Source organism: Equus caballus, chromosome 1 (assembly GCF_041296265.1).
Source record: "Equus caballus isolate H_3958 breed thoroughbred chromosome 1, TB-T2T, whole genome shotgun sequence".
NCBI classification, from domain to species: Eukaryota; Metazoa; Chordata; class Mammalia; order Perissodactyla; family Equidae; genus Equus; species Equus caballus.
The window spans coordinates 86,515,375-86,534,485 of NC_091684.1; the positions used below are offsets into that span (position 1 = coordinate 86,515,375).

The window sequence follows — 19,111 nt, forward strand, 5'->3', positions numbered from 1 at the left end:
CTGCTAATGAAATTAAGTCTACCTTGAATCCCCTCATTTCACAAATGAGATAAAGATTAATTGAAAAAAATACACCTTGTCCCTGAAACATTTCAAAATAACTCAGGAGTCAGAGAATATATATACGCTTTGAGAAGCTGAGGAACTCTGGTTGCTCCATTTCCTAGGCAACCTTCCATTACAGGACTGTAGTAATAACCTTTCGGATACAAATAAATTCTTCACGTGTGACCCTGCAGTCAATGGAGACAGGCCAGGAGAGTGGTGGTGAGCATGTGACAACTGAAAAGGTGGTGGAAGGCAGGACACTGCTCCAACGACCACCCATGCCACACGGATGAGGGCAGCATGCAGCAGGGTGGGTTCCACACCAAAACACAGCAACACAGCGTGAGCGGCCCGCTGAGCACAGCAGCAACCAGAAGGAAATGCCCACAACCACCGCCTGGAGGAACGCGTCCGGCCGGCAGCGCCTGCAGCCTCACATCTCACAGGGCATGACGCCTAGGGTGGCACAGAGCCTCCAGCACAGGATTTACAAGGGGCCCAGATTTCTTTTTTCCATCAAAGAAGACACTTCTACTTTTAAAAAGTGATTTTGAAGACTATTTGAAACTTAAGTATACTCTATCTTAAACTTAAAGGGAGAAGTAAAGTTTCTTAAATTGAATTTTCTGAAAAGACTAAAACCAAAAAGAAATCTCCAAAACTTCTCAGGCTACCACTAATATCTGATATCAAAAGCAAGATAATTATGAAGTGTCCCTTGTGTGAGAAACAAGTTAATAATTCTGAATAAATACATCTGTAACTAAATCCTTCAGAAAAGGTAAAGTAAATTATCTTGTATTTGAACCTTTCTTTCCTCAAAAAAACATATAGTTCACTTTTCATATTTACAGTCTAGGAGTGTAAGAAACATAGATAAAGCCTTCACAGTAAATCAAGCCAAAATGACAAACATATCTTAATTTGGGCAAAATGGGTGACTTGGCTCTGGGTCTTGTCCTGCGCTAACAGGACAGTGAGCGTTTTCCTGGCCACGCCTCCTGTTCTCCCTGTGCACGAGGCGGCTGGCAGGCGATGCTGGCGGTGGCCTCGGTGTTTGTACGGTGCTGATGTGCTCATTTTCAGGACGACATGCAGAGGGGCAGAGGGAACACTGCATGCTGGGCCCCCAGAATGACCTTGTTAAGCTTTGAGTAGTCAATGAGATCGGGCCGGTGTCTGTGGATGAGTGCACAGAGTCCAAGGCCATCTTTCCAGCTGCACGACGGTCGAGAAGAACAGGAAGACGTGTTAATGGAGAGAAAGCAGCAGCAAGGGTCCAGTCTTGGTCAGACGCTGGCCTGAAATTTGGGATGCAAGGCCCCTAACTTCCTTCTATCTGACTTGCACAAAAGGTGCCTATGTGCCTTCCTCCCCACCCTACCCAGTGGTCTTGTGGCCCCTAGAACACCCGTCTTCTTCCTGAGGTCCACGGAGGACTGCCACCCCCTTGTTCCTTCCCTTTCCATTTAGAGCGTCAGGCTCCCTGGGCCTGGAACTCCTCCCCGTCCCCTGCCCCAGGCTCGTTCTGTGCTGGGAGAACGGGCAGAAGCAGGAGGGAAGATGCCCTCTCTACTGTTGTGCTGCTCTCCTCCTCTGTAAGCGCCCTCCAGGCCCAGATTTCCTTCTCTCTCTCTCCTCCAAGTCTCCATTCTGGAACTTTCCATAGGGTCTGCGCAATAAACATACACAAGGGCATCTTTCCTGAAATGTCCAGGACACATTTTCCTCCAAGGGTTCTAGAACACTGAAAAAGCCACGATTAGCTCGCAGGTGCTCCTCTTTCTTTCTTCCTTAAGGTTATGCTTTTTTTTTTAAAGGGAAAGACATGGAGGTGCCTGAGGGACTTAGCAGGGAGGATCTGGATTTCCAGTCTGCGTCCCCAGAAACACCAGCACTAACTGTCCCTCAGACAACCTCAGGCTATGGGCCTGCCAGCGGTGACCAGCGGGCTACCGAAGCCTGGGAGTGGGAGTTCAGTTCTCCTGTGGGTCGGGGGACAAGGAAACACAGGGGCTTCACTATTGAAGAGTGTGGGCCGATCCTGGGCCCGAGGAAGAAAGCAAGCAGGTGCGTGGGAGGCAAGTCTGGGCCCCCTGATGTTTAGCAGAGGGTCCCAGCCCTTTGCAGCTCCTCTCGTCCTCCAGGAAGCCCGCTACAGGGACAGACAGGCTTCTCTCTCACCTTTGCGCACTCAAGGCCAGCTCAGCACCGGACACTTGGTAGACAGACACTTTAATATCTGTGCACCTAGAACCTCCCCAATTTTTCCTTGTGGCTCATCTTTATGCTTCATTTCTCACCATCCATGGTGGCCGAGGATCCATTTATATTCACAGGTGACCCACCATATAAAGGGTAAAAAACTAAACAAACTTCTACTCACACATAATCATAACAAAAGATCTGCATGAGAAAGAAGACTGAAGCAAGTGACAAAATCACGCTCTCAGATGACAGCCGGTTTCATTCATCCAGTTCCTACAATTTTTCAAACATGATTTTCCTACTTCTCTTGAATTCCATCATACAAAACTGGTGGATGAAGTGTCTTTCCATGCACTACGGAGTGGAGACATCAGGGTGGAGCGAGTCCACGGGAACCTACGGACTCTGCTGCGGTCTCTCCTTCTCACCGAGGAGCCGTTCCCGCCGCCTCTTGCCAGCACGAGGTGAAGCTCGGGAACGCACATTCACTCACCCCCACGTTCTGGAGACCCACTCTCGCACTCACAATATTCACTTCTAAACACAGCACTGTCCTACCAGCACCCCAAACCTTAATCAAACGTTTTGCCCTGAGAGACCCTAAGTGTTAAAAATTCCATAGCCTTAATTCTGCTATATACAAAGAAAGCCCCTGAGGTAGGAGGAGGAAAACACTACTGTAAATAAACGCTGTTCTCCCTACATCCGTGGATTCCAGCGAGAACGTAAGGACCCGGGGGCCCGCCGCCGCTCACCTAGTATGGAAGTTCTGAATGTTCACATTTCTATAAGGAGCGGTTTTCCTTTGACACCAAAGCAGCAGACCTTCTTTGGCAGACGTTTCTGTAACGATAACCAAGAAAAAAATGTCCACAAGGAAATATTTGCCACTTAATTCACTCAACTCCTAGTCACTTTCTGAAGAGACCTCCCGGGGGGCCAACAGCCAAAGGCATCATCATCTCTTCTCGTAGTCTCTGCAAGAGACCGGGAGCTGGAACCCTGCTCCCAGTGACTGACTGCTGATGACACTGAGGGACTTGGAAAGGACAACGCAGGAGCAACTGTTAAGTTATGACATAATCAATACAAAACCAGACTTCAGGGCGGTGGGTAGCTTACCCGGTTTAATGAAAAATTTAAAAATGTGTATAGTTTATGACTTAACTAACCAGTCATTCATCTCACTTATGATTTATATTCTTAGGTAAATGGAAATCACAGAGGCCACTATGTCTCAAATTTGTTCCCTTACCCAGTGACTTTTACAACACTTAAAGGCTCTTTATTGGTAAATTTCAAGTTTGGCCATTTGAGCTTTCACCAGGGTAACAAAACAACAACGCCCTGTGGTAGCCATGAAGACGTGCTGGTCAGACGTCCTGCTGCCGGGAGCACAGGACAGCCACTGATGTCCCAGCTGCTACACTCGGAATCCACCCCTGCATTCCCCAAAGGCCATATTTCCTCAGGGCTGCTCCAGCCAAAGACTGAACAAGGGAGGGGCTAGACCTGGGCCATTCCTGCCACATGTGGGACTCCTCTGAGAGCAACTTAGGCGTAAGGACTCCCCATCAGCCGGGCTGAACCAGCCTGAGGACCGCACTGCAGAGCGAGACTCTTCCTCCCCGAGCCCTCCCTGCCCCTTCTCCAGCAGAGACTTAGCGAAGTGCTTTGGCCTGAAGGCTTTCACAGCCATCTCCTGCGCCTGACCCCTCATCCTCCAGGCACTTCCTCCAACAAAACTCTCGCACTTCTGTTGTGGACTGAATGTTTGTGTCCCCCCAAAATTCCTATGTTGAACCCTAACCCCCAACGTGGCGGTATTTAGAGATGGAGCCTTAGGGAGGTTAGAGGAGGTCATGAGGATGGGGCCCTCATCATGGGATTAGCCCTTTTAAGAAGAGACAAAAGAATGCCAGCGTGCTGCATATTCTGTCTGTCTGTCTCTCTCTCTGCTATGTGAGCACACAGTGAGAAGGTAGCCATCTACCAGCTAAGAAGAAGGTCCTCACCAGAAACCGATTATGCTGGCAGCCTGATCTTGGACTTCCAGCCTCCAGAACTGTGAGAAATAAATTTCTGTTACTTAAGCCACTCAGTGTGTGGTATTCTGTTATGGTGGCCCAAACAGACCAAGACAGCTTCTAATACCATCTTGGCACTTGCTTCTTGGAGGACCCAAAGTTACATACCTCCAAACAGCTCCTCAAAGGGACCTATGCAACCTAGGATTCTGCCTGTATTTAAATGTCAACAATTTAGAAAGCCCATATAAACATGTGGACTCTTAACTAACACTGGGCCCTGGCCTTCCATTTTATTAAAGGCTCAACACTGATTTTTTCAAATCGAAATAAGTCTTCCGTCATTATTTATCTAAAATGTCTGTTCTTGTTCCGACTTTTCTTTGACCCATAACCCAGATGAAATAAACACATCCCCTAAATTTTATGTGCTAAAAGAATATTTGAATGATTCCTGTTCATGTCTCTTATCTAGCAAATTCTTGATAATAAAAAAGACTGAAAGTTCTAAGACTTCATTAAAAGATTAATTGGTATAGATGTTGAAATAAGAAACTCCATATCTACTTGTTCTGCTATATACATAACTGCCTACCTTTGGGGTCCTGGCCAATGTTATTAATAAGAAAAAGCACATGAGGAGGAAATAATGTACCATATTTTATAAAGTTTAAATGAAACTTAGGTTAGAAAAGTAAACAGAGGTACAGGAGGTCAAGAAAATCCTGTGACTGAAGTTTAGGTTTACAAGATTTACAAATGGAGTTTCACCTAATTTCTATCGGAACATGTCTGAACACTTTTAGGCTATGAATGTCGAACAACGTTTTCTCCTTATTTAACTGGCTATTCTAATCAAAGCTGAGTCTCTCCCACCCCCAAGTCCCTTTTGAAGCTTTCAGTAAAGAGGCTGCAAGCCTGTGTCAATTACGTATGTGACTGTGGTAGGCCCCATGCCCTGCAGGTGTAGGTGAAATCTGAAACATGGCCATTTGGCGCACACATACGTCCGCACACCAAACCCTGATTGTGGGTATAAAAGTAGGGAGTGTCATTTGTCATTCCATCATGAAAAACCTCATGACCCACCAAGGAACCCCATCTACTTCCATCTGGACTGCCCTCGTCAACAGACACATTAATCTCTCATTTTTCTCTCATGGAACAGACCCACCATTCTGTTGAAGGAGACTGGCTCCTCAAAGAATTCAGTTGTAACAACAATGTCTTTTCCTACATCATATACTTCACTAAGGCAAATTAAGATGATTTTTCTGTAGACTTACAGAAACTAAGCGAGGTTGTTAAGAAATGAATCCATAAAACTAAAAGAAAAATATAAGTTAACAAACTAAAGTTATCTACTGTGTTGGACACTGAAAGATGTCTGCTTGAAGAGATTTAAGTACTTTGCTAATGAAATGACCACTTATGAATGTTTAATTTCTTACTTTTTTGAAAAGTACATTAATGTACCTTTTTATTGTGATGTTTTACAAAATACTGTCATTTGATTACCTTATTTTGGGCACATTAATAATTTAGGTGAAAATCTCTAATGGATTATACCATTCATATCTACCCTTGGAATAGAATTGTTTTAAATTAATATCATCACGAATTTGAAATTTGTAACCAATAAGAAAACAACCTGAGCACAAGTTCCTCTCCATAACATTTGTCAGAAAAGGATTTCCTAGTCCAGCACATGCAGAAGTGTGAACAAAGTTTTTTAAAATAGTATTTGTTCTTTAAAGTTGGTTCAACTGTTTAAACATTTATATTTATAAGTATACAAAATTGATAAAATTGTTACAAATTACTCTTTTTTAATAAAGCAGCAACTTTAAAGAAGCATCTTATTATTTTCCTTAGCATGAAAGGAGTGTACTTTAATAAAAGTACATTGTATGAAAGTTTTCAAATTCAGACTATTCATTAATTCAAGCTGGCGTCATTCCTGAGCCTGAATTATTGAGGTTTTAGTGTCATTATATCTTACTTTGATTTTTAGACAACATACATGGGGCGTCAGTGCTAGAAGCGGCTAGTCTAAGTGGGTTAGAAACTCCTTCAGGGCAAGTACGGCAGGCCGCATGTCATCTGGTACAACAGGAGGCAAACTGGTGATTTGTAATGTTTGTTCGTAGATTAGTAACTAAAATCACTTTAAAAGACCAGAGTCAGGGGTACTCCGTCCTGAGCAGAATTATAGACAACGCCTCCACCCTGACTACGCTGGTACTTGGTCACGTGTTAGGTGACAAAGCTGGGGGAGGCTGACTGGCTGGACAATTCAGACTGCCCTTACACTCTGCAACTATACGTTTTACGATTGGAGGGCTAAATAAGCAAATTCTAATTTTAAGAATGTCAATTTGACACTTTTCAACAGTACTGAATTTATCAAAATATTTAGGAGTACAGTGGGCGTAAAAGACTAAAGATTATCATCTTCAGTGGTGATGCCAAGGACTAGGGTTCTATTATAATAATGGAACAGTTGTTAGGCCAAAAGATATAACAACAATAGAGACATTCTGAAAAAAAAAAAAGAGGGAGAGAGAAAAGGAAGGGAGGGAGGACAGACGAACAAACGCTGATTTCAATTGATTATTTTTTTGCACCGGAAAAAAAAGTGTTTCAGCTCTAAGTCTAAAGAATTCTGTTATAGTTATGACCCTACTAGTTTAATAAGCAATAAAGAAGCTCAAAAAATGCTCATTTTAAAAAGCGACTTCTGTTCTGAACATGTGCTCCTCTTTTCCAAAATGATTCCACCCCCATGAATGGAACAGCATTGCTGGGGTCTTTTCCCATACAAATATAAAACCTGTGAAAACCAACTCACAGAACTTTTATTCACTCATGCAAATGGCTATTCAAGTTTACAAAATCCTATTCAAATTTTAATTTATAAGTTCAATTTACAAAATACTCTAAATATCTTCATACAATCAGACTTTTAACCATGTCTTTTACCTTCAACTGAAATATCCTGAATAGCAAAGCGAAGGATGATGGTCCAGATCATGCCCAGCGTCATTTTCACATTGCCATCAACAATTTCTTTAAGTAAGAAAAGACAACAAATTAGTGTAAAGATAACATAATCAGTATATAAATTTTTCCTATAAGTTTCCCATAAGTTTTGACTTCAGAGCTATTGGAAAATATATATATGGAAAGACCAGTTTATGTTTTTTTTATAAGCGTCACTGTGTGTCTAGTTATACACATGGTATTCATAACCAACTGTCTCCAGTTTCAATGAATTCTGAGTTAATAATAAGCACAAATCTTGCATATGTATAATCACTGAGCACAACCCAGGAGTTTCCAAGTTTAAAGACCAGACGAGCTAAGGTTCTAAACAATCAAGTTCAGAGAACACAGGTCCCTCCTGACCCATCCTTCCTCCAGTGCTCCCGGCTGGCAGGTCCGCGGGACTCAGTTGTGTACAACGAGAGGCAGGCTAGTTGTGGCTCCTGCCAGGATCACCAGGACCCCACCCTCCCACAGAGAATGAAGGGGCCACTTCCTTCCTATTAATTAGTTCTTATTAAGAGTCTGTGGGATGTATAAGCTCTTTCTCATTTCTATGATCTGCTTGAAGATGACGGCATTATGTCTGACTCTATTCTCTGAAAATAATCCTAGAGCCTAGTCTCCCACTCATGGTACCATTTGCTTTTGTCTCTGTACGCCCAGAGCCTAGTAGAGAGCCTGACATGAGGCGTGGACGGTAAATGGTGGGAGGGAGGGAGGGAAGATTCATCCAGCTGCAGGCCCACACCCCGCTGTGAGGTTGAGGAGGCAGTCAGGGGTATTCCCGTCACATCTCACTCACCTTCAGCCCCGATGGACACCAGTTTCACACCCTTGCTTGCTATGTAATCCAAGGCTTTGTTGACATTAGCAATTTTGTGGAATCGCATTTTCCCTCGGTCAGGTTTGGGCAGCCTTTCCCCTGCCGGATGGAAAAAGAAGAGCATAGACATAGAGAAAATAACCCCTTGATGCAGAATCAAGATGCCAAAATTTGGAGTGTGTGTTTTCCTTAAACAGAAATAGGTATCTGTTTCTTATGTGTCCTCAGCTTCTGTAAATCACAGCACAGAGGGACCACTGACCAAAAACCTCTCAAGATCAAATGGACCAGTGGAGAGCTATATTATTAAGGCCATATGCCTTTCAGATCTGCTGGGAGAGTCCGGTTTTGTCTCCAAGCCAACTCACAAATGAGTAAAGAAAGAAGCTGGTTGGTGTCCCTGGAGCACTCGGAGTTGCTGACTAGCTGTTAGAGGCAGTCAGGGTAGCCTAGTTCAAATCACAGAGGTGGCTGCCAGGGCTCATTTCAGACACCTGATTATGAAAAGATATGGATCAGGGCGGACGTGCCATCATCCTTCCCAGCCACACTGCTTCGAGGGTGATCCATTCTCTAGTGCAAAGTCTAAGGCAGCCAACTGAAATTCAGGGCAAAACATAACCCCTCTGGGATTTTAACCCATGTTTTCAGAGTCATGCTAACATATACATTGGCTTTTTGCATGAAAGACAATTTCTGGAATGTGCACTAACTGGTCTAAGAGTGGAAAGGGCAGTATGGTGGGTAGCCATATAAACGTCATTTTTTCTTCTCTTATTTTGTTTCAAGGTGGGTGGTATAAATATTATTTTAATAAGTCAATTTTAAACAGAATTCACTCTTTTTTTAGAACAGAAAAATAACTCTAGGCAGATGTTCTTTGAAAAGCTTTTCTTTGCCAATAATACCATGTTCTTGCCCAGCCAGGTTCAAATGGAACTCCTGAGGCAGTCATCTTTAAATAGATGCATATCTACTGCTTACACACAGAACAACAGGCTGGGGTATAACACCTATGGAAAATGTTTAAGACCAACCTGAGATGACTTCCAACAGCAGCATGAGCTTAAGGCCATTCCTGAAGTCTTCCTCGATGTTCTCAATCTGGGTGCCAGCTTTCCTCAGGTGGGAGTTACACCAGGCAGTAAAGGTCTGCAACAAGAACCAAACACTCCTTAGCACAGCCCACCAGCAGCCAGACCCCTCCACACAGACAACACTTCACATCCTGCACATTCTGGGGCGTCTAAGGGACTGGAGCTCCTTGGGCCTTCTAGAGAAAGCAAACAGAATTTGATGAAAAGAATGACTGGAGGCCTAAAAGTAAGATTTTAGTAAAATTTCCTTTTTAGAGACAAAAAATCATTTACTTGGTATACAACCTGAGGAATTTTTGCCTTCAGTTTAAAAAGGTGCCACATTTATATCTATGCCTTCACCTTCTGAAAAACTTTGTAGGTAAGATAGACTAAATTAGGATATGCTTACTCCCTGCATATAACAAAAATAAGCTTGCTTGCAGGATGGATGAATAATGTTTAAAGAATGTTCAAAATGTCTTACTTTAGAGCAGAGGGTGGGCGGTATTGTGTAGCAGAAAGGAGAAGAGAGGAGGGACCCATAACCACTAATTATCTACAACTAGTTTATCCTGGATGAACAACAGTTTGAAGCTAGTAACTAAACCAATTAAAGAAATTCGCAGTACAGCCAATCATTTAAATAATAATAATAATAGTAATCATGACCCCTTACTGGCATATTCCAGACCCTGGGCTAGACCCTGGATTTCAAAGACAATTAGATGCAGCCTGCCCTGGAAGGGCTCACAGTCTAGTCACGGTGACAATTACTAGGGCAAACCGCAGCGGAAAGATGAACTACATATCAAGCGGCATCTAAAGTCATTCGTTTATTTTTCAAGCTTCTTTTAACTCGGCTTCCACTTGTGCACTATTTCCTGCCAAAACCAGATTAGAAATGCTTCTGGCAGCTGCTGGCTAAGAATGCAAACCGTCCCCTTGTCTCGCAACAGCTGCTGGGCTCAAGAACAAAGTGCCCGGCACGTTACACTAGGGGAGACACAAATAGGGTTTGTGCTAGAGACGAGAAAACGAACCCCTCAGAAACAGACTGCTTCCAAGTGAGAAGACAAAAAGACAGTTTCCATTAAAATGATTTTCCTGGGTAATAAAGACGGTTTTAAAATCTCAAATTAAAGTAAAAATCACTTATTTCAAGAACTATGTGATGGTATTAAATTGAGGGCTAAAAGAAAATGGGGCATTTTCTTGGATTTACAATAATGAATTTGACCCTGAGAGCCTAAACTCATAAGTATTTCTCCTAAAACACATGTAAACTTTAGTCAGGTCTAAACAGAAGAGATCTTCTAAGCCATACATTCTAGATCTGCACCCAATCACTGTGGTAGCCACTAGCCACAAATGTAAATTAATTAAAATTACAAGACTTAAAAATTTAGTTCCTTAGCTGCATAAGCCACCTTTCAAGTGTTCAAAACTCACATGTGGCTAGTGGCTACTGGACTGGATGGTGCAGACACAGAACATTCCAGCATCACAGAAGGTTCCATTGGACAGTACTCCTCTAGAAAACAAAATTAAGCTAAAGATTATTACAAGAGTCTATTATATATGTATTTATTTATTTAATGTATTTGCTTCTTGAATAGCTAATACATGTCCTTGGTTCAAAATTCAAGTGGTACAAAAGGTTATAAAGTAAAAGGCCTCCCTCTCACTTTTGTTCCCAGTCACCCAGTTCCCTTCCCCAAAGGGAACAAACAGATTTGGTTTCTTCTGTGTCCCTTCAATGACATTCTACACAAATATAAATACACAGACACACACACCGTTTTTTGTGTGTTTAAGACAAATCATAGTATATGCATTGTTCTGCACCTGGCTTTTTTCACCCACTTAAAACATATAACCTACAGATCATTCCATACCAGTACAGGTCATTCCTTTTTATGGCTTCATAGTATTCCACGGTAGTGTCTATACTGTACTTTACGTAACTAGTTCCCTAAGGATGGACATTTAGGTTGTTTCCAGATAACTAAATTCTTACAGTAAAAAACATCCCAGGCTCCATTTTCAGCAAGCAACACTACTTTAAAAGTGTTTTGTTTTTGTTTTTCTTTTTAACTGACACTACTGAGACTAATCACATAACTAATCTTTTGGGAAAGGCACAAGAGAATAGCATGCTGTGATTTTTAAAAATGGAATTGATAGAGAAAAAATATAATAATATAAAATATTTACAGAGTTCTCTTTATGTACATCTACTGAAAAATGGGCAACAGTGCTGGTGCAGATTACCTTACCTTGTTACCATGTTATTTAAGTCCCTTCATAATAAAAGGATCAGAAGCACTTCTGGCTATCACCCCAAAGCTGCTCATGAAATCAATGCAAGCTTCCTGATCCCATTATGGAACACTGTGAAAGTCTGTGTGATACCATCTTTTCATAGGTATACATATAATGAAGGTAATTTACCATAGGTAATTATTCGGTAATGCAAATCCAGAGAATGATTTCAATCTAAAAGGTCAATTTATTTAGTTAAGTATAATGAAGTTTCCTTACTTTTAATGAGTATTCCTAACAGCCAATAAAGGTGGTGACTAACCAACTTAAATGAGAAAGAGGATCCCAACAGCTCTGTGATAATAGCTTGCAAAGAGGCCAGTACACTCTGAAAAAGGAATTCATGCTTTATTAGACTGTTTAGTTTTCATTCTATTTACAGTTTTAATTACCATGCCCTACAGAGACTGTTCCTATGCATTTCCCATCGTCCTCTGTTTCTGTGAAAAGCCTGTAATCATCAAGGAGATAGAAACAAAAGCAACAACAGCAGCAACAAAACCCCACACATATACCTGTGCTTCTTTGTGGACTTTCTTGCTGTGTGGTAGCAACATGCATCTTTCCGGTCCACGAAAACCAAATCTTGGAGAACTAAAATGGAATGAAGGTAGTCCACATGATTTTGGAGGCAGCCTCCTTGGGTCAAACCAGATTACCAAGCTCGATGTCCTTTCTTAAGAGAAACGGTGCTCTATGAACTAGACAGAGACCATCATGCAAAGAGGCCAACGTCTCCCCAGCCTACAGCTCAGCTCAGAAGCTGCCCAGTCACATCGGAGGGCCTCCAACCTCCTCTCTTCCTTCCAATTCAAACTTTCCTCTATCTCTCTCCTGGAGAACAGCTCATTCCCTGCTCTTCTACACCTAAAGGTAAATACAAATGCTTTTTGCCTCTCGAAAATAGGCACATAAAAAAACTTTCAGAGTCACACGAAGAGAACCAAGATGGGAAACCACAGAACCATCCATCTCCAGAAAGGAAAGGCTGACGTTTCTAGTCCTTTTCCCCTTTCAAAGAAGCTCACAACAAAGCTAAGGGAAGAAGTGTTCAAGTCACAGAAAGAAAAGCCAGAAAAACAGTGACAGTCACTGTCTCACTATGTCTATTCCTTAGACAATGGGAGCAAATATTAGCATATTTGCTTCCCAAAACATAAAGACTCACAAGTCACTGGACAGGATGGGCAGTCCTGTAAGTGCAGACTGGTCTTCCTGCCCATACGGATCCTTCCTGGTTGCAGGACGGAAGCTCTCCAAGCACAGGGAGCAGCAGCAGACGGCCTGAGGATGAAGGCTGTGTTCCCGTGACTTGCAGTGTTAGGTGTTCATGTGGAAAGTCTGAAGGATACTCAAATCATCAGCAGTCTCTCTTCTGTTATATTTCTGAACATAATCTAGAGGCCTAGAAAATGCTCCTCAACCCCCAAAACATGGTGGTTGAGAAAAATATCAGTTGGAGGAGTTTCCCAGGAATATCTGTTAGCAAGAATTGTGAGCCCCATTCAGTGGTGGGCAACGCCATTCCCTTGTTTGTGAAGAACTTACTAGAAAAGTCCCTAGTTGATAGGAATTATAAGACTATTATATTTCTCAAAATTAAATTATATGGTAATCAGCACAGTATGCTTAATGGCAAAAAAGTACTTATGTCCTTATTGAAACGTTGAGATAAGCTTGTGTTAATGAACCCTATGCATCTGTATTTGGTTTCAAGTTAATTAAGCGTATAGATACAACCACCTACATTGCAGACTACTCCACTGAGCGAAGGGAAAAAAGGCCTTTTCATCCAAATGAGTAACATCTGTGATTATTAATATAAAACAAGTTCACATCTCTACCTGGAAGAGATTATTACCTGGATATACAGATAAGGACAAAATAATCAATGCTGAGTCTGCCATGGTTCTCTGAGTATGAGTCCATTTCATGCTATCAGTTAATTACTAATTCTTTTAGTAATAAGGTTCTAGGCCTGTGCTGGTTCCTATAAGACTATCTGTTCAATTTACTATTCCATTTTCTCCAAACAAAAAGTCTGGTAATACAGTATCTATAAATTTCCTTTATTCTTTTTAAACCAGCTTTTTCTTTAACAATAACTACATAAAATACTCATTCCAGATCACATTGTCTGAAATGGAGACTCATTATAGCCATGGGGCTCTTCTGAATGAAAGAGAACAGAGTCTACAGATGGCTGGGACATTCAGGCGGAGCCTGCAGCATGCAGCTCGGGGGTAGGCAGCCTGACCAGCTTTTAGCTTTTAAACCTACCAATTACAAAGCAGCAGGTCTGTCAGGTCGAAAACGGTCTGGGACACTGTCAGCGTGTTCTGATTTTGAGTTTGCACATCGTTTACTTTCCTCAGTGAGTAAAGACATCAAGAGGCTCACTGTGTCGATTCCTGGCCTGCCTCTGTGGGGTGGGACAACCGAGCCCCAGGTAAGCAGGGACAGTGGTCCCTGAGAGGGAGCCAAGAGGACAGGCAGAGCCCAGTCCAGCCTGTAGCTGTGGCCCAAAACTCCGATTCTGTTCCTGACTGTAACACTGTGCGATTGTGTCCTTCATGCCCTCACACTTTCCCAACTATCAAAAAAAGGATAATAATTGTCATGATATTGTTCAAATATGCTGTTCAAAAGGTTATCAAGAGGAGAAGAAATATAGAAACCGGCCTGCCAACAATACCTCTCACAATGGTCTGAACACCCTCTCACGTAAAACCACTAAAAACCCCAACTCTCTTAGGTTGATTTTCTAAAAATGCTCCATTTATTTTTCTATTTACAATAATCACTTTAATAATGTTTTCTTTTCCACTTCACAAATTCTCAGTTTGCCATGATTCCTTCTCATTGCTTTCCTGGTCCTTTTTAAATACTGGAAAAGTAAGTGGGCTCTAGAATACTGCACACAGTGGTAAAATCTCTGGCTAAGGTCAGAGGGGAGGGTCAGAGCTGTTTCTCTGAAGTAACTGTGGTTTCAGCTCTAGCATTTAAGGAAGGAGTCACTGCCTTTATTAGAGGCAGGCGGCCGCCTCCTCTGAGAGGGCAGAAATGGCCACAAGGTGCAGGGCCGGCAGAAGCAGAGCACGCTCGTTCACCACAAATCTTCACCGTCCCCTCAGCCGGGAAGCCCCTGATCCGCACATCACGGGGGGACTGCACTGGGTGATCCTCACAAATGCTATGATGCCCCAACAGCGGGCCACTTCAGAATCACATCAGACATCAGCAGCATGATCTTAAATTTAAATATTCACTCAATCATCTTTTAGAAACATTTTTTAAAAAGTCTCCAGACCCAGAAATCACTCAAAGTGGTGAATGACTCTTCAGCACAGAGAACATTGAATAGTCACCTGATCTTGAAAAACTTCCAAACCCTCAAGGTCGCCAAAGGCTCAGGTACACCTTTCAACTACTCACACAACATTTGAAAAACTTAATTCAAGCAAGAAGGATGTAAGTAGAAGAGCGTTAATTCTAAGGATCTTACATGTACTACAATCAACTACCAGATGTCTTGGAAGTTCATGTGGAGCCCTAATGTTCTCATAACTTGCATAACCAGGCATCTAACTACACAGTGAGCAGCCCTTTTATTCTCCACCCACAAATTTCTACTTAGTCTCCAAGATCCTGCTAGATAACATGGCATGTGACAGCTCAGTTTAGCAATCCCTGAAAAACAGCAGCCCTAAAATCAGACACTTGGGTCTGTGACCAGCTCAGTGTCTGACGTGGGTAAGTCAGCTCACCTCTCCTGTTGTTTATTTCTCCCCCTCTAGGAATGCACATTAATCTCACTCAACTAGATGGCTGTGCAGTATGATGAATTCTAAGAGACTGGAAAATATTTCACAAATATAAACACCACAGAAACACAAAAGAACAGTAGTCAGTGATGGCAATTCAAAAACACTAGGGGTGCTTTGGGGTTTAAACTGAAAGGGAATTAAGTCATTGCAGAGAAAAATAAAGACAGCCTGAAGTCACGACTGAAGTCTACTTGAGCACAGGAAATGTTCCATTTCCAATAACTAAGCACAAACATGCTGTTGCTTAGCATATTTCATAGACTGCGGCTGTACAGTCAGAAAAGGGATGCAAGAGGCTCTGTGATCCAAGGATCCAGAATGATGCCAGGTCTTCTTTTCCTGATTTATCGAAAGTACTCACACCACTGTTCAGAGAACAAAGAACATCATTAGCATATCTTAACTTCCTCAAGGTACAACGTGCTCAGAACATTAGTTTTTGCCAATGGGGGTAAAAATATTATGCCTATGCACTTTGTAAAAAACTTATTCCTAAGCAACGATGACTATAAAGGGCGACATTCGAATCAGGACTTGGTTCATAACGTACCCGGCACAGAGAGCCTTAAAATTAACTCGCGTAAAAAGGCAAATCCCATCACATTCCATTGCAAATGGAAGGCTCACAACTGGTTTCCCAGGCTTTTATATGCCTGCAAGCATACATATTATGAATCAAAGAACCAAAAATGAATACAGTAGCCTCTCATCTGCCTTATTCACCTTTGTGTCACCTGAAGAACCCAGCACTGAGGAGGTGCACCTGCATTCACACATACAGAGCTAGTACCTACGTAAATTCTCAATACTTCAAGTTTTAACTGTGACAATTTCAGGCATAAATAAATTGGAAATCAATAGTCCCAAAATACTGCTTTCAACTTGAGTTCCAGGAATACTCATAAATACCAATTTATTTGCTCAAAGACAAAGTAAGAGAAAAAAAAAAGAGGTAGCCTTTTTCTGTTGATTCGCCCCCAACAAATTCTGCCTAAATGCAGGATTTAGGATCTCTTTCTATCCAATATTAGAAGACCTAACAATCTCAAATTAAAGGGTAGGAAAGCCACAAACAACTCAAGTGGGGTTGTCACCATTAAAATCCTCTTAAGGACTTGGTGGGGAAGCAGGAAAAACACTGTCAGACATACCTGGTGTGAGATACCACCAACTGAACATTCTAAAAATGCCGGTCAAAGTGACAGAGAAAAGCAGGGATCTTTGGTTTGTGCTCTAGACAGCGCCTAGGACACAATGGCACTCAGTAACTATTTATTGAATAAGAGCTTATTTCTCAGACTTACTGGGACAGATCAAAGAGGCCAGCAATCAGATTTTTTAAACTGAAAAAATAAAAACGACCAAGGAGCTAAAAATCTGTGAGTGCTCAAGTTCCAGGTTTTAAAAAATTATTATGATGTCAAACTTAACTACAGAATCCTTAAATGTTAAAAAAAGACTCTATAATCTTGCCAAAAAAAAAAAAACCAGACCTTGTAAAAAATAAAAGGCAACCTCAGTGCTGACGGTATCTAAAAATAGAATGGGGCTAATGGAAGAGACTTTAAGTGGGAAGGTTAAAGATGGCTCTCCCAGCTCTTGAAAAGACAGTCCTATCCAGGTCTGGTTTTACTCAGAAATTCTGAAGTGTGAATTTTAGGCTTCAATCGCCAGGCTCATAAGACAGACTTCATTTAGTCCCTGGGCTGTTCAAAATACATAAAGGAAGGTGCCAAAAACTCTGAGGCTGCACAACAGGAGAAGAAAACACTTTTCAGGGTTTTTTTAACAAAGCAAAATCTAGCACAGACTAATTCCAGTTTGAGGAATGACCTCTCTGATCCGTGGAATCTCCTCCATAACTTCGAGAAAGGATGGACCAGATTAAAGTCATGGAATTTGGAAAGGGAAAATGGCTAACAAGGCTACTTTACATTGGGAAAAGTCAGACCTTCGATGGGAAACTTGTGGATTGTCTACAGCACTGCTTCTATGCTATTCTACAACTCTGCAAGCCACAGGCAACTGAGGGCAACGCAAAATAATTCTTGTCTATAGACAAGAAATGCATTCTGTTCAGTCAGGGACAACACTCCTTCCTCCCCCAGCAGACAGTCTGCCTCCATTTGGACATTCACTTCAATATTTCTGATCCACAAATGTGCCTATCCTTCAGATTCTCTTTTGAACTGGTTGTAATACTTCTTCCATCTTCTCATTAATTAGTTAAATAATATCTTTAACATGTTTATATTTCACTTTTCTATTTGTCTGGGAGTCATGATTTCACCTTTATTTAACCATTGTCTTTTGATAACATAGTTTTAAAGTCTTTCTTCTAAACAGAGGTCAACATTCAAATATGCTAAAATAGTCACTATTCCAATCTAAATTTTATTGATTTCAGTGAAGACAAATAGTAATTAATACACAAAAACGATACACAGAACTAACTGAAGTCTATCATTTGCTGATCTTAAATTGCAAATGCTTTCCTTGTCCCGTGAAAGTGACAACTGTCTTAAGTCTCGGCTTACCGCATTCCTTCTCCACGTCAAACTCTCCATTTAAAATCCAATATGTGTCCCCACGTTCCCTCTTATACGGATCACCATAAATAATACTGGATTTGGGTTGAATTATTTAGCACTTTTCTGTTTCGTAAAGATCTTACATTTATCTAGAAGCTAAACTATTTCCATCTGTTAATTTCCTCCCTGCTCAAGAAAATTTCCTACAAACATTTTATTACCACTTACAGGAGTCCTTATTACTCATTCTCCTAATTCTCATTTTTCAGCCGCAATTACTCATCTCCATGTCTCTAGTATCCTCAAGGTAGAGTTAAGACATGGCAAGGACCCCAAACATTTCTCTGAGCCCTTGACTCACGATCTAGTTTTCAATCCAAGCTACCTCTACTTTAACTCCAAAGGGTGTTTTAAAATTTTTGAAATAAAATTTTAATTATAAAAAAATATTATAGCATTCTCTCTTCTAAAGGCCAGGTAACAAATGATCTTGACGCAACTCCCCATTAAATGGAAAAAGAGTTAAGATTAGAAATATACAGATTCTTGCCAAACTATTTTAGAGCTGGAAGCATATGGTAAACTAACCAAATCAAATATCTTCCAAATCAAAGTCTAAGTCATTTTTGTTATAAAAGGTAAAAAAAAAGAAAAGGGTGGCAAGTCAAAGACTACATGAAAGCTCTTGGTGGCCTGGTCATCAGAGCTTCAAGATTTCCTGAGGCCAAGAGCCTGACTTAGCCACCGGCTGGGAGTTCTGTGGGGTCACACCTGCCTCCCCCAAGCTGGCACAATCTACGTGAAGAATTCCTTTGAGGACTTTCTGGTAAGCAAGCATTTAAGACTCCCAACAAACAGCCTTACATATGATTGATCCTGAGCTACGCTTCCCAAAATAACTTGTTCCCTTGGAGCCTGGGTAATTATGTGCACGATGTGGCTCTGTGACAGCGTAGACCCAACTGTTGCTCAGTTTTAGGCGACAGCAACATTTATTGTACTTTCATTCTTCTCTTCTTGAGGATGAATTCAAGGTTAAAGAAAGCACACCAATGTTCCCCTCAACCCCTCAGCCCATCCTGGCAACTGGGGAAGCAGCTTGTACTACACAGACAGCAAAATAAACATTCTTTAATTCAAGTTCACCATACTGTTACTATTTTCAGGGACCCAAATAAATGGCTGCCTACACCGAGGG

The 19,111-nt window shown here is 41.7% G+C and overlaps 1 protein-coding gene across 1 annotated transcript in view; it reads right to left on the reverse strand.

Annotated features, from left to right (window-relative positions):
- The window catches only part of ACTN2 (actinin alpha 2), a 66,475-nt gene that overhangs the window by 32,186 nt on the left and 15,178 nt on the right, over window positions 1-19,111 (reverse strand). Inside the window, exons 2-6 of the mRNA XM_023646980.2 lie at window positions 9,192-9,306; window positions 8,134-8,253; window positions 7,266-7,352; window positions 3,012-3,099; window positions 1,188-1,266 (exon numbers count right to left, since the gene is read on the reverse strand). Coding sequence (XP_023502748.1) covers window positions 1,188-1,266; window positions 3,012-3,099; window positions 7,266-7,352; window positions 8,134-8,253; window positions 9,192-9,306 — 489 coding nt within the window. The remainder of the gene's footprint in view (window positions 1-1,187; window positions 1,267-3,011; window positions 3,100-7,265; window positions 7,353-8,133; window positions 8,254-9,191; window positions 9,307-19,111) is intronic.